Below are 12,909 nucleotides of genomic sequence, written 5' to 3' on the forward strand. Positions count from 1 at the left end.
AATTAAAAGTTGAACAATAAAAACTTGTTTAAGGGAAACAGACTAATTTACAGCACTGTATAAACTAACTGTGCAGAGCTGTTGCATTGTGCTCATTTAAACTGCTGACTGTCTGTAAATGTTCAATTCCCTTGTGAAGTCTAAATATGGTTGACTGAACAGACAACCATATGGGGTATGACTGTCTGCATGACTGACTGACTGACACACACACACACACACACACACACACACACGATGATCAGCTGTCAGACAGTATCTCAGTTCAGAGATGGTATCTGTCCTTTTCCCTCTAGTTAGACTCTTTACAATCTACAGTGTTAATCTACTAAAGTCACACAGATGCTGAATTTCTGAGGCAAATATAAAAAGATCACATAATGCTATAGCAGTTATTTGTTTATATAAGCTCAATACATTACATTAACATTTTTTACAATGATCCATTGAACTATTGTCTGATATAATAGCCACAAAGATAAGTACTGAGTAGTATGGTATTATAGTTCAAGGACAGATGAAGATATAGTTGGCAGTGCTCCCTGGTGGACAAACTCTGTAATGTCGACATTAATCTATATCTGTTGCACCTGACATATACCCAATGCAGATATAAAGTATATGGATGATAAACTGAGATTAGAAAATACATCTGTCTAGTTAATAGAATAAATCGGGACAGAAAGCAAATGTGCTCATGAATCTGTGTCTTCTATTATTTGTGTTAAGGCAATAACATCGATTATTTAGCTCTCGTTAAAATACGTGCTCAGCAAAACACTGCACACGTTCATCCATCCACCTGCAACTGACACCTACAGCTCAACACTACAACTGGGCACAGACAGAGTGGCACTGACTTTGTGCGTCTCTGTGTATGTGTGCATGTGAAGACACGACTGTCGTAGTGACTACGTTGAAGTAAAAATCCCAACGTGAGCCTGAGGAGGGAGCAAAACAAACTTCTGCAGAAGTCAAGGTGACCTGCTGCTGGTCAGAGAAATGGGAGTTGAGGATTATGACGGCATACACAGATCTTTGTATTTCTCATCCTACTCGCCTATAAAACACCACTGCTGCTGTAAACAGAATTGATTTGCCTTTATCCTACAGCACTTATCATGCCTGCAATGTGCTGTTTTCTCCACCTGCACCTCTCAATTCATATAAATACCATACCCTGAATATTTCTCTCTGAAACAAATCCAGGTTAAATTTCTCTCTCCCCTCTTTGTCTCCAGTGACTCTACCTCACTCACTATCTTACTATCTCTCTATACTTTGCCACCCACCCTGACATCACTCCCTCATTTACAGTCTCTGCTTCAAATTCACTCTCCCCTCCCTCCCCATCCTCTCATGGTTAGCCTCATTCAGGAGCGGGCTTTTGTGATTGGCCAGTATTTATATCAACTAGGTCCCAGTGCCACCTGGGACAATGGTCTCCAGTCAGATCCAGGTCACAGCAAGCAGAACCATTCTTTGGCACCGCACGGATCGGTCCAGTCCAGTGAAGTATGGTCCAGTCCATCTGCCACGTGAGCCAGCTTCACAGACAGAGACAGGTACTGCACCGACTCACCCACCGGCATCACACACACAAACACAGGTAGGCACACACATACATCGGCAGGTGCTGCATCACTGCTCTTGTTTGCCTCACACACAGGTAGATGGATAGTGGGAAATCTGGCTGACTGTACTAACCTGCATCATGCTCACAGGTGAATATTCACACAGAGCTTACCTCTGAGCCCAGGAGAGCCTCTGTCACTGTGGTATCGGCTCTCACAGCAGATGGCAGCGCTGGCACTGATGCTGAAAGACAGGTAAAGGTAAGTGAACGCAACCTGCATGCTTTTAATAGTAGTGTTAGGTGCAGCTAGATTATACGTATACATAGAGCTGGATGATAAGTAATAACATTAATCGTCATGATCAATAGCAATAGAGCAAAAGCGCAATGCAAATGCATTGTGCAACAGTGATAAGACAATAGAACTATCTTAGAATTGCTGTAGACAAGTCAAATTATAATCACATTTCTAAAGCACTGATAAAAAATAAACTGCGGTTGACCAAAGTGCTGCAGAATAAAGGAAGACAATGCAAGAAAGGGTAAAATAAAATGAAATAAAACCACTATGATGTGGATAAAAACAACTTAAAGGAATTGAAAAGCCTTTGAGAAAATATAGGTCTTCAGTTTTGTGGTAAATGTGTCAACATAAGGGGATTTTAAAGTGTTTGTCTTTCTCTGGAATTAAAACAGTTTAAAACCACAACCTTGACTCTGGAGGGAAAAGACATTGATGTCATTTTTGGCCAGATCACCATCATGTAGAGTTTATGATGCCAAAACATCTATTGAGGAAAATGCACAGGACTTAAACACTATATCTTTCAATTGTCAGTAAAATTATTAACATGACTTTACACTGCTTAGAAAAGGCTGAAGTAAGTAGAATATTGTTAAGATTCATGATGTAACTAAACCCTCCACATGTAGACTGACTTGCCCCGGAGCCGGTGTCTATACTCACCCGCCGGCCTCCCTCAGATAGTGGGGTAGTTTACACAGGATTACCGGCGGATCATCCACTTAGAGTATTTAGAGACATGAGTCGCCATCTGTCTGTATTTATCGCAGCGAGGGAGGAAGCCACCGGCTGCCTGCAAACAAACAACACCTACGGTAAGAGCGGCAGTCGGGTGAGGAGCAGGGAGACACGACGCTTCTACTACTAGAGTTTAATAGTTAACTAGCCGGGCTGTTTCACGCTTACATCAGTTTTTTTTACCGACGGTCCGTGAACGAGGCAGCGGCCTGACGACTGTCGCGACCTTTGAACTGCGCGCGCGCTCCACACAGGTTAGTGACACGTGTTGCCTTCCTACGCCCTCGTAAACTCTAGCTTTCCCCCTTATGCGTTCCTTTTTTTAAAATATATATAGATATATTCCTTTCAGCCACAAAGCTAATGTACCACAAATATTTCTTTTTTAGTTTTAGGGTGCACAAGACTAACATTTCGGTTTTCTGCATGTGTATTACAATGATTCAGACAGACATAATAAGCTTAGCGCCTTAAACGACTGCTGCCAAACGCAACAATTAGCTCTTTACATGACAAACAGTGGCAACACTTAAATAACAAAATTTGCCAAACACTAATGACTTTTCATTTAATTTGTATAGTAGTGGGTATAAACATTCATTGCTACGTACCTGCACAATCCATTCTCTTCCATTTCCGGCTGCACTTTAAAGCAGCACGAGGATTCATTACAGGTAAATCATAAATACCTGCGTCCATTATCTCACTCAACTGATCGTATTCACGTTAGTTTCACTGTTGTGCTGGAGCTGCTCTTCCAATAGATCTGTGAGTATAAGTACACGGTACAGATATTTTTTTTTAATCCCAGTGTCATGAGAAAGCCACTTAGATAGTTTATAGTTTGATTTCATTTGTATTTTTCCCCCCACTGTGTTGTGCTGTTTCACCACAATCAGAGTGTTCGAACAGCTAAAACTTAACCTTCCCTCAAACTTTTGCATTTCCAGGAGACGTTTGCAGTGGAGAAACCAACCTGAAGACCATGAAGTTTCCAGAGACTGCCATCGTCACCTGCTGCCACCCAACAAAGGCAGTAACCGCTTAAAACACCAGCAGCCCCATTACCCAGCACATTTCTGGCCTCATTGCTGCCACTCTGCTGAACCAGCAGATCCTCGAATATAAAGATATCTACCTGCTCAACATTTGCCTCATTGAAAAGCCTCCTCCTCAGCTCCTTCACAAAAAGAAAGCCTCCATTGTCAAATGATGCGGACGGACAACAAAGGCCGAAGTGCCTCCCCTCATAGGATAACCTACAAGTCTGACTTCCATGCCATCAAGTGCTCATTTGACTCCGGGGCTCGGTGCTCATCTGTGCATACTAACAGGCTGCCCTCCAGCTCGTCAGACCCCACAATGTCCCACACCACCACCAACAGCATGGGCAGCAGGGGGAGGGTCCATAGCAACAGGGGGACCAAAATCAGAGACAATATCTTCCTCCAAATGGACAGTCATCAGCTCAGACAAGATGGTGGTGCTGTGGTTCTGAGTTCCAGCTCCCCGCCCCTCCTCTCTCCTGGCCTGCAGCTCCAAACCTCGCCTTTCCCTGGATCCAGACGTTCACTCATGAGTTCCTCGTCTGTCATGAGCACCGTGGCCAACATTTCCACCCCAGAATCCTCTCTGCAGGACAGACCTTCCCTGACAGATGAGATAAAGGATATCGACAGAGCCGCACTGGCTCAGAAGTTCTCTGTTACCCGGAGGTTGTTTGAGACCAAGGGGATGGAGATCGGAGGACTCTTGAATCCCGAGACTGGCAGGGGAAGCAAGGGGGTGGCAGATGGGAAGGTAGAAGGAGAGGATGGGAGAGGAGGAGGAGCCAAACAGGTGGAAAAAGAGGAAGAGGCGAGTGGGAGGAAGGAGCATGGCTCTGATAAAGACAAATCCATAAACCTACCTGTCATTAATATCTCCTCGCAGAAGCCCCCTGCACCCACGTCACTGACAAGGCCCCGTAACTCTGCTGGCCCTGCGGAAGCATCTGACAAATCTCCTTCCTATCATCTCAAACACGGTGAAACCACAGGAACACGGGCAGAGGAAGAACGATCAGAAAGCACTGATCTTGACCTCTGCTTGACCCCTGAGGAGCCAGTGAGGGCAGAACTTGTCGACGTAAATGCAGATTCATCCGAAAGCGACGGGAGTGAAGAGGAGAAGGAGCAAAAAGAGATCAAAGTATGGTTTAAAGTTGAGGAGGAAATGAATGTGAACGCAATCGCAGGAGGAAGTGTGGAGGCCCTAGAGGATGATGTGTTTGAAGAGTCGAGCGTTGAAACAACAACAGCAGCAGGAGGAAGGCCAGTAGTTTCTTCAGAAGAACGCCATAGGCAGGAACGTGTAAGAGACAAGTATCAGCAGGTGGATGGAGGACGGGAGGGTGAAAGGGAGGAGCAGAACGGAGAGTTCACTGCACGAAAAGAAGAGAAGTCAACAGAAAAGGGGGACAACATGGACAAAATGACAGATCCAGGAGTGGAAGAGGGTGCTGGAAGGAAAGAGAGGGAAGTTGAGTGGAAGGGGAATGATGAACGTGTGCAAAGTCAAGAGGAGGAGATGTCTGAAAATGAGGAGAAGAGGCAGAAAGGAGAAGGTACAATGTCTGAGCACGCCCAAGAGGAGGTGAAACGTGTGGCGTGTGGAGGAGGCAGTGATGGAAACGATGACAAAGAGGACAAGACAGGATCTGTGGTAATCTGTGGGATTGAGAACAAGGCTTTTGTGTGTGATCGGGACTCCCAGTGTCCTCCAGAACATTCGAGACAGGACTTTGGAAAGGCGGCAGATCAGTGTTTATCAGAATATGAGGAAATTCCTGGCATTCCTGATCAGGATGATGAGGATGCATCTGACACGAGGAAGAGAAAGGTCAGGTTCTCCTCAGCACCAATCAAGGTAAGGAAATCACACATATGAAGGCATTCAGCATCTGATGTTCAGTTATTTGACGGCTGCAGGGTCACTTGTCTCTAAAGCCATGTATTTATGGAGGCTTTGGTTGCAGATTTGTGTGACTGTCAGTTCCAGCTGCTGCTTAAATCTATACAAGACACGCTTTAGCCCAGAGCCATGTTTCTGATCCATTAAGGGAAGGGAAGAAGACAAGATCCCACACGCTGCATTCTGTCAGCAGTTAGCTCAGAGGTGCCTAGATACAAAAAAGCACAGCAGCCTGGCCCTGTTCATCGCAGACTATTGCAGCAGCGGTTAGTGTGTATTATCAGCAACTCACACATGGGAGTTGTGTTTGCACACTGAGATTTTTTCACTCATATCTTTTCACTTTGTGAATTTCTCACTCAGATTCTCTCGCTCTCTCGCTGACAGATTTGCCAACATAAACAGTGTCGTGTTGTGTCAATAGCTGCAGATGGTTCTCTTTACGGTCTGCTCCACGTGTATTTGCTTTCAATGCAAAAAATGGTATTTTTGCTAGGCCGGAAGTTTGCATCAGTTTTGATGTAAGCTAAGGCCGTTGCAGTATTTTTTAAATGTATATTGACTGCTGTCCTCCAGGTGTACAGCACCTACTCTAACACAGACTACGACAGACACAATGAGGATATTGACCCAGTATCTGCCTCGGCCGAATATGAGCTGGAGAAGAGAGTGGACAGGATGGACGTCTTTCCAGTGGAGATAGAGAAAGGTTCGTATCCCTCTGTTTTCCTCTGTGTGTTTTGTTCCATTTGTATTTCAGGGCCCACATGTGAAGCCAGAAAGAAAATAAATCATGTAACAGGTCACATCTAGTGACATATTTGTGATTGAGCAGTATTTTTTTTTTTGGGCCTGTTTTCAAAAATAATGCAAGACTGACGTAATGAAATAGGTTAAACACAGAGTTATGGGATATTCCCACCTTATTTTAAGCTCTAAGTTTCTCTGATGTGTTTTCATTCTTTTCATTTCAGATCCTATAGCAGTCTTTGCCATGACTATTGCTGACATGAGGATAAATTCCTTATCTCTGTTCCTTTTTAGGACATGATGGTCTGGGTATCAGTATCATAGGAATGGGTGTAGGTGCCGACCAGGGACTTGAAAAACTTGGAATCTTTGTCAAGACAGTAACAGAAAGAGGAGCAACGCAGAAGGACGGAAGGTGCATCTCAGAATCAATCTCTAGTTAACTGGGGATTCAGTGTCGCTCTACTGACGTGACTCTCTTCTGTGTGTGTGTCAGGATTCAAGTGAATGACCAGATCGTGGAGGTGGATGGGGTGAGTTTGGTCGGAGTCTCGCAGCTGTTTGCAGCCACAGTCCTCAAAAACACATCGGGCCTCGTCAAGTGAGTTACAGTGTCATAGTGTGATTGTGCTATGCATTGTTTTTATTCTTCATGCCACAGCTTTGCTTCGTCCAAACAGTCTCTTGTAATTCCTTCCACTCGGGAGAAAGACTGAGACAAGGTTTTGCTCACTGATGATTTAGATGAATTATGTATCAGAACTAATTTTGTCCTGGTGTTTGATATGTCCCTTTTAAAACAGGAAGTGAAGTTATTTAAAGATGAAACGGTGAAAGTGAGATAAATATATTTTTGCTCCCACAGATGTTTTTACTGGCCAGTGGATCAGCTCCACACAATATAATATGTACTTTATATTAATGCCATCCATTTTCCAAAGCATACCATAGTGTTGATATTGTCTGACAATTTCAAGAATGCTTTACACCTGATATCTGAGGATTGAATCCCAGTCAGCAAAACTTTGTAATACCAGTGACCTCAAAAACAATTTTAACACTATTTTCAAGAAAATTTGTGATTTTCAAACTCATTACAACAGAATGTTCTCTTTAAACGAATCACCACAGAGTATTCAACATTGTCTATGCTAACATCTGTATTAATGTGATGTGAAAATATATTGTATATAATATATATTTTCACAGAAGACATGTCACAGTAGAAAAAGCACAGCTGTAAATATAATAGAAATAAAATTACTGATGGCTGAATTATTTTGCTGCTTCACTTTAAGGTTTTTGGTGCATGTCATCAATGTTATAGGTGCCACCTGTGTTTTAGCTACTGGGACAAGCTAAAATGTCCCACAACGCAATCTACAAGTGCATTATGGGAAGTGTTGATTGCCTGCAGCTGTAACTTATTCCCCTCTTCTGGCTGCAGGTTTGTGATTGGTCGTGAGAGAGAAGGCGTGCAGAGTGAGGTCGCACGACTGATCAATGAAAGCCTGGAAATGGATAAAACATCCAGAAAGGTGTGTTTTCTAAATGAAGAGTTGAGTTTCTGAGTTGTGAAGAATTGCATACGGTTTCTTGCACTGTTTACTGTGTGTTTATATATGAAGAGGGAAAGAGCAGGCGGAGACGAGGATGATGATGATCGCAGCGTGTCAGAGAAGGACTGGGTGGCTGAAGAAGAAGAATATGAAGAGGAAGATGAAGAGGAGGATGTGTCTTTACTGTCCAGTCTGGACAACTACGAGCTGTGCCTCAAATACCAGCAGGTACTTTACATCCAATGTGGACTCACTGACATGCATTTAAACACACTAAGGCAAAGCAATTATATTTGCATTAATTTCATTGTAGTTTTATAATGTAGAGCAATAGATATTAGTCTGCATTATCCCTTCCCTATTATGTAAAATGGGTAGTAGTTTATCTCCTTCCATATAAATATGAAAATGTTTTAAATGATCCATTATAATTCACAGCCCTATTGTTTTTTTGTTTTTTTCATCTCTGTAGCTTCAGTCAAATCTACGACGCAAAAGGACCCAACTTCACCACGCTAGAGAAAAGGTAGGTCACTCAGTTGAGATTGAAATCTCACACACACACAATAACTGTACTCACTTTAATACACATTTGCATCCACTCTCAGAACAGTCTGACCCATTTAACTGTGCACGAGGTGGCTCGGCGTGGAATTATTAGGACACGGGCCATGTTCCAACAATGTTCCTCATCAGCCTCGCTCTAATGCCTTTTGCTTGAAGTAATTACCAGTGTGACATAACTGGGTTGCCTTTCTGTCAAAAATCTGGCTTCCTTCTATCCAACTGATCGGTGAATACCTAATTTACTGAGTCGAAACTGGCAAAGAGGATTGAAGACGTACACTGAATATTCTTTTGGGCCTTTTTTGAAGCCCTTTCTTTCCCCTGTTTTTATGAAATTATTTGTAAATGTGCATATATCAAGACATGTAATAAATGCTGTGTTTTTCAGTTAAAGGCATGGGAGGAGCGGCAGGCGTGTTGGGAGGGTCAGAAGGCCGAGCTGGAGCAGAGGGCAGAGGATGGAGAGGAGAAGGCTGAAAAGCTAGAGAAGTACGATCCCGTAGAGGCTATGCTTTATTTTTATTTGTGACTTTTTTTCTGTAGGATGCCTGTGTTTTGCCATGGTAGAAGTGATTTCAAGTTTAAAAGTACATACATAGTTGGGGCTTGAAGCTTAAAGCCTGTAAAATGTAGAGAAACTTTTCAAGAAAGTATTAATGGCTGTCCCTCTGTTATCAGGTATTGGCAGGAGGCCCAGACACTGTGCAGGGTTGTGAGCCAGCGACTGGCCGATGCCCAGAACCAATCAGAAAGCCTGGAGATCAAATACAGCAAAGCCAAGAGACTGGTCAGAGAATACCAGCACAGGTATTTATTAAATCTGTCAGTGTGTCATCCATAACATTTTAGAATATTACTCCTAAACTACTGAGGTGTATTTTGTAAGATAATAAAATTGCTTGATTCCCCCATAGATTTGGAATTTAACTTTTCAAACAATGTGTTTCAGAGAGGAGGAGAGTGAGGGAAGAGAGGCTGATTTGAGGGGAGAAATGGAGGAGAGAGATAAGCAGCACAGAGACACTGTTGAAAGACTGGAAATCCAGGTGAGAGGGGGTTTCTCAATCCTGAATGGATTTACTTCACTGAGGCTGCCATTTCTGCATTCACACCGTCTGCCACACTTTGTCACAGATAGCACAGCTAGAGAGGAAAGAGCCTGTAGCTGAAAGAACGAACCACTCTGCGGACTCTTCACTCTTAGGTACGTAGCTGTATCACTGAGTGTACAGTTTATTTCTGTTTTTTAAATGATTTAATGCCAATGAAGAGGGAAACTTTAACTTTTTTTTATTTTTTTTTTATTTACAAACCTCTTGAAACAAAATGGGCTTTTTAACCAAACAAAAGCAACCGTTTGTCTCAGGTCCACACTGGTATATTCCTGTCCCCGATACAGTGCGTCTAGACTCCAGTGCTCACAAAGCCAGAGCTCAGCTGGCCCAGAAGTCTAAGCGCCACCCGCCCTCACGAGACAAACTACGGGAGAGTTTTAGAAAACCGGTAAGTGGACAGACCAGAAAACGTGGCACTACATTTTGCCATTTCAAAACTGTCAAAGCTAAACTTGTCCCCACACCGGTCTCTTATTGCTTTTTAGGAAGATGAAGCCCAGAAACAACATGAGCTACAGTCACTGTCTGCTCCCACAGTGATACAAAGGAGCAGTAGAAGTGACGTGTCCAGTACGTCCTCAGCCCTCAGTCCTCTTCCTCCCACCAGCTCTGTCTTCACCCCTCCGATCTACATCACCGACACTGTCACCCCTTCCCCATGCAAATCCTCCACTTCGAGAAAGTCTAAAAGGAAATTTCCAGACTTCAGGTATGGTCTATATCTTAAGTCATATATTTATAATTTGAACATTTTATCCCATATGAGTTTAAAGCCATGTTAGTTCATAGATTCCCCTTCAGCCATAACAACGTTCTGACACCCAACATCTAAGTTGCTTGTTTTCCAATATTCCTGATAGCTTTGAGATATTTTTTTTAATGATCTGTTTTGTTTTCAGCGGCTTTCGCAAGTCTCTCAGCAAAAAGAGGAGTGAAAAACGCAGCAGGAGGTCCATGACCAACAGGTGTGATGAAGTCATACACGCACAAATAAACTTGTCTATATTTTTTGAATTTGCTTAAAATTTGAAATTAAAATGTAGTCATATCCTTCTAGCAGGGGGTCATGTGGTGACCTGGTGGACGAGCCTCCTGAAGTGTCTCCGTCTGGTTCAATCACCTCCATGCCCTCTTGCTTGCCCTTTCCCTGGTTTGGTGAGAGAGGGAGGGAGAAGGAGGAGGGGAGAGGCAGGGAGAGGCTTCGCTCTGTGTCCAGCAGCAGTTTGCCGTACCTGACCACCACAGGACGAAGAGATCAGGTAAGAAAAGCTGCACGAGTACACTGACAATATGTGCACAGTATGGCTTTATTTTGGCTAAGGCAGTGTTTAGTTCTCCCAGGCTTCTCTGCATGCGTCTCCCCCCTTTCTTTCCACTTTCTGATGTAGATTCTTCTTTAGATAGATCTCTTAAATTCCATTTTTAAAGTAAACACCTTGTGCATGGGTAAGCTTGGGATAGATGTGACATGTGCCAGCAGCCCAGGTTTGTTTTCTCGGTTCCAGAGTGTTGGCTCTCCAGTGGGGAGCTCCAGCATGGTGGGCCATGCCTCTGATCACTCCCTCTCTGGACACTCTTACACTTTCACCTTTTCCTCCACTGAGGTGAGACTATCCTTCCCTTCCTTGCCCCTTTCCTTACTTCCTTTCCTACAGCGCACTCCCTGTCATGCAGTTCTTTTAATCTCCCAAGCTACTCTATTCATTAACTACAGTTTCCTCTCATTTTACTCTGTCCTCGTCTCTGGTGTCTTGTCAGACGTTGGACGATGACCCAGTTCCCACCAACAACAACAATCAGTGGCAAAGTCAACCTGTCTTGGAGTGGAACAACCAGCAGGTGTGTCTGTGGTTAATCGCCATGAGCATGGATCAGTACGTGTCTGAGTTCGCCACCAGAGGAGTAAACGGGTCACAGCTGCTCAATATGGACAATGAGAAACTCAAGGTGAGCAGTAAATAATCATGCTGAATATATATATATATATATATATATATATATATATATATATATAATGTACATCTCTATGATATTATTATTTAGCATTTTTATTTAGTTTTCTGCGATATCAACATTATCTATTAAAATTTGAATTATGTTCAAAATGCTACTTATTTGTCTGGAAATGTAATGAAGTTTGAAGATAGCTGTTGCTAAATGCAATCAGTGACTGGGTGTACTGGATTTGAATAGTTTAGAAAGTCTGATTAAATATGAGTTGGCTGAATTTACAAATAAGGATCCTTTTAAAACCTCAAAAAAGTGTTACTAAGGTATGTACTGAGCTTTGCACAGTTCTCTCTGGTGGACAAAATATGTAACATCCACATAGGCAACTGACGCAGCAGTTGCAGCAGCAAGTCCTCTTACAAACACTCAACGTAGAAAACACATCACTCCAGTCCTAGCTGAACTACACTGATCCCCCCCTCATTCACTGAAGAGTTTCAGATTCTGTTGATCACTTGTTAAATCACTAAGTGGTCTGGCTCCACTTTGTATTTCAGAACTTTTGTGTTATTTTGTAAAGCACATGGTTACTTTGTATCAGTGCTAGTGAGTTACCTATCAATCGGGACACAGTTCACTTTAAAGCAATGCTGAAGGGCATGCTTGTATATCAGCATGTCTTAACTGGTAGTAAATAGTCTACTTAATTGTGCATGAACCATGTGTGTTGCCTAATGTGAACATACTTTATCAGTTGCAGTGAAAATTTACACATTCTCCCTCTGCTTCTTTATTTTCCCCGTCGTCAGGCTCTGGGCGTGTGCAGTCAAAGTGACCGGTCCGTCCTGAAGAAAAAGCTCAAGGAGATGAAAAAAAGGGAAGAGAAAGAACAGAGGAAAGAAGAAAAGAGGCTGAAGGAAGAAAGGGAGAAAGAGAAGAATGCAGTTTTGCAAAAAGAGAGCGTGAAAACAACAACGGAGGAGAAGTGCGTAAAGGACATCGGGCGCAGTGGTAAAACTGTACGAACTGAATCACTCTTATAAAGAAGGGGACGTTGGATACACCACCAGCATGAGGGAGCATTTGCAATCTGACATGCAGAAATACACTTGAATTACTTTTCTGTTTGGCAAATAGAAACAGGTTGATTGAGAGCGGATGTCGTATGTTAGGTTTTCATTTAGGGAACAAAGATCTTCAGAATCACTCCAGCACCAGTTTCCTCTCGCAGCAGTTATCGATCTTTTTGTTAAATGTGTGTGTGATAATTTTAGTGTTCTTTAAGTTATTGTGTCTTTAATATTTAACAAGGTGCTGATTTAAAGCACTCAGGTATTCGCTGTAAATGCTTTTTTATGTTCTAATAAATCTTTTAACATCCCACAGTTGCCTTAAACT

General features: G+C 42.8%; 2 protein-coding genes across 13 annotated transcripts in view; one reads left to right on the forward strand and one right to left on the reverse strand.

Moving 5' to 3' along the window:
- LOC109642976 (rap guanine nucleotide exchange factor 4-like) overlaps window positions 1–2,673 on the reverse strand; it is a 27,051-nt gene extending 24,378 nt beyond the window's left edge. For all 6 annotated transcript variants that reach the window (XR_011238687.1, XR_011238688.1, XR_011238686.1 and 3 more), the window contains exons 1-2: window positions 2,544–2,673; window positions 1,748–1,818 (exon numbers count right to left, since the gene is read on the reverse strand). The gene's annotated coding sequence lies outside the window, so the exon portion shown is untranslated. The remainder of the gene's footprint in view (window positions 1–1,747; window positions 1,819–2,543) is intronic.
- Window positions 1,818–12,892, forward strand: LOC109642928 (neurabin-1-like). 7 transcript variants are annotated; one of them, XM_069510729.1, is made up of 19 exons: window positions 1,818–1,835; window positions 3,569–5,525; window positions 6,147–6,279; window positions 6,615–6,735; window positions 6,817–6,921; window positions 7,768–7,858; window positions 7,949–8,107; window positions 8,352–8,405; window positions 8,835–8,935; window positions 9,125–9,253; window positions 9,396–9,492; window positions 9,581–9,650; window positions 9,813–9,949; window positions 10,047–10,270; window positions 10,461–10,526; window positions 10,619–10,820; window positions 11,067–11,165; window positions 11,320–11,508; window positions 12,321–12,892. In XM_069510729.1, exons 2-19 carry the CDS (start codon window positions 3,828–3,830, stop codon window positions 12,552–12,554), a joined length of 3,909 nt encoding a protein of 1,302 aa, XP_069366830.1. In that variant the 5' UTR covers window positions 1,818–1,835; window positions 3,569–3,827; the 3' UTR covers window positions 12,555–12,892. The 7 variants fall into 7 exon arrangements, with proteins under 7 accessions (XP_069366830.1, XP_069366831.1, XP_069366829.1 ...); XM_069510730.1 differs by lacking the exon at window positions 1,818–1,835 and adding an exon at window positions 2,555–2,695; XM_069510728.1 differs by lacking the exon at window positions 1,818–1,835 and adding an exon at window positions 2,708–2,872.
- The last annotated feature ends 17 nt before the right edge of the window (window positions 12,893–12,909 follow it).

Source organism: Paralichthys olivaceus, chromosome 16 (assembly GCF_024713975.1).
Source record: "Paralichthys olivaceus isolate ysfri-2021 chromosome 16, ASM2471397v2, whole genome shotgun sequence".
Classification (NCBI taxonomy): domain Eukaryota; kingdom Metazoa; phylum Chordata; class Actinopteri; order Pleuronectiformes; family Paralichthyidae; genus Paralichthys; species Paralichthys olivaceus.

Excerpts from the sequence above, each read along its gene's own strand:
- LOC109642928 (XM_069510729.1), top strand. The coding sequence starts at position 3,828 with ATGATGCGGACGGACAACAAAGGCCGAAGTGCCTCCCCTCATAGGATA. Across the intron at positions 9,651-9,812 it reads TGCGGACTCTTCACTCTTAG|GTCCACACTGGTATATTCCT; the intron begins GTACGTAGCTGT and ends CGTTTGTCTCAG. Across the intron at positions 10,821-11,066 it reads CCACAGGACGAAGAGATCAG|AGTGTTGGCTCTCCAGTGGG; the intron begins GTAAGAAAAGCT and ends TCTCGGTTCCAG.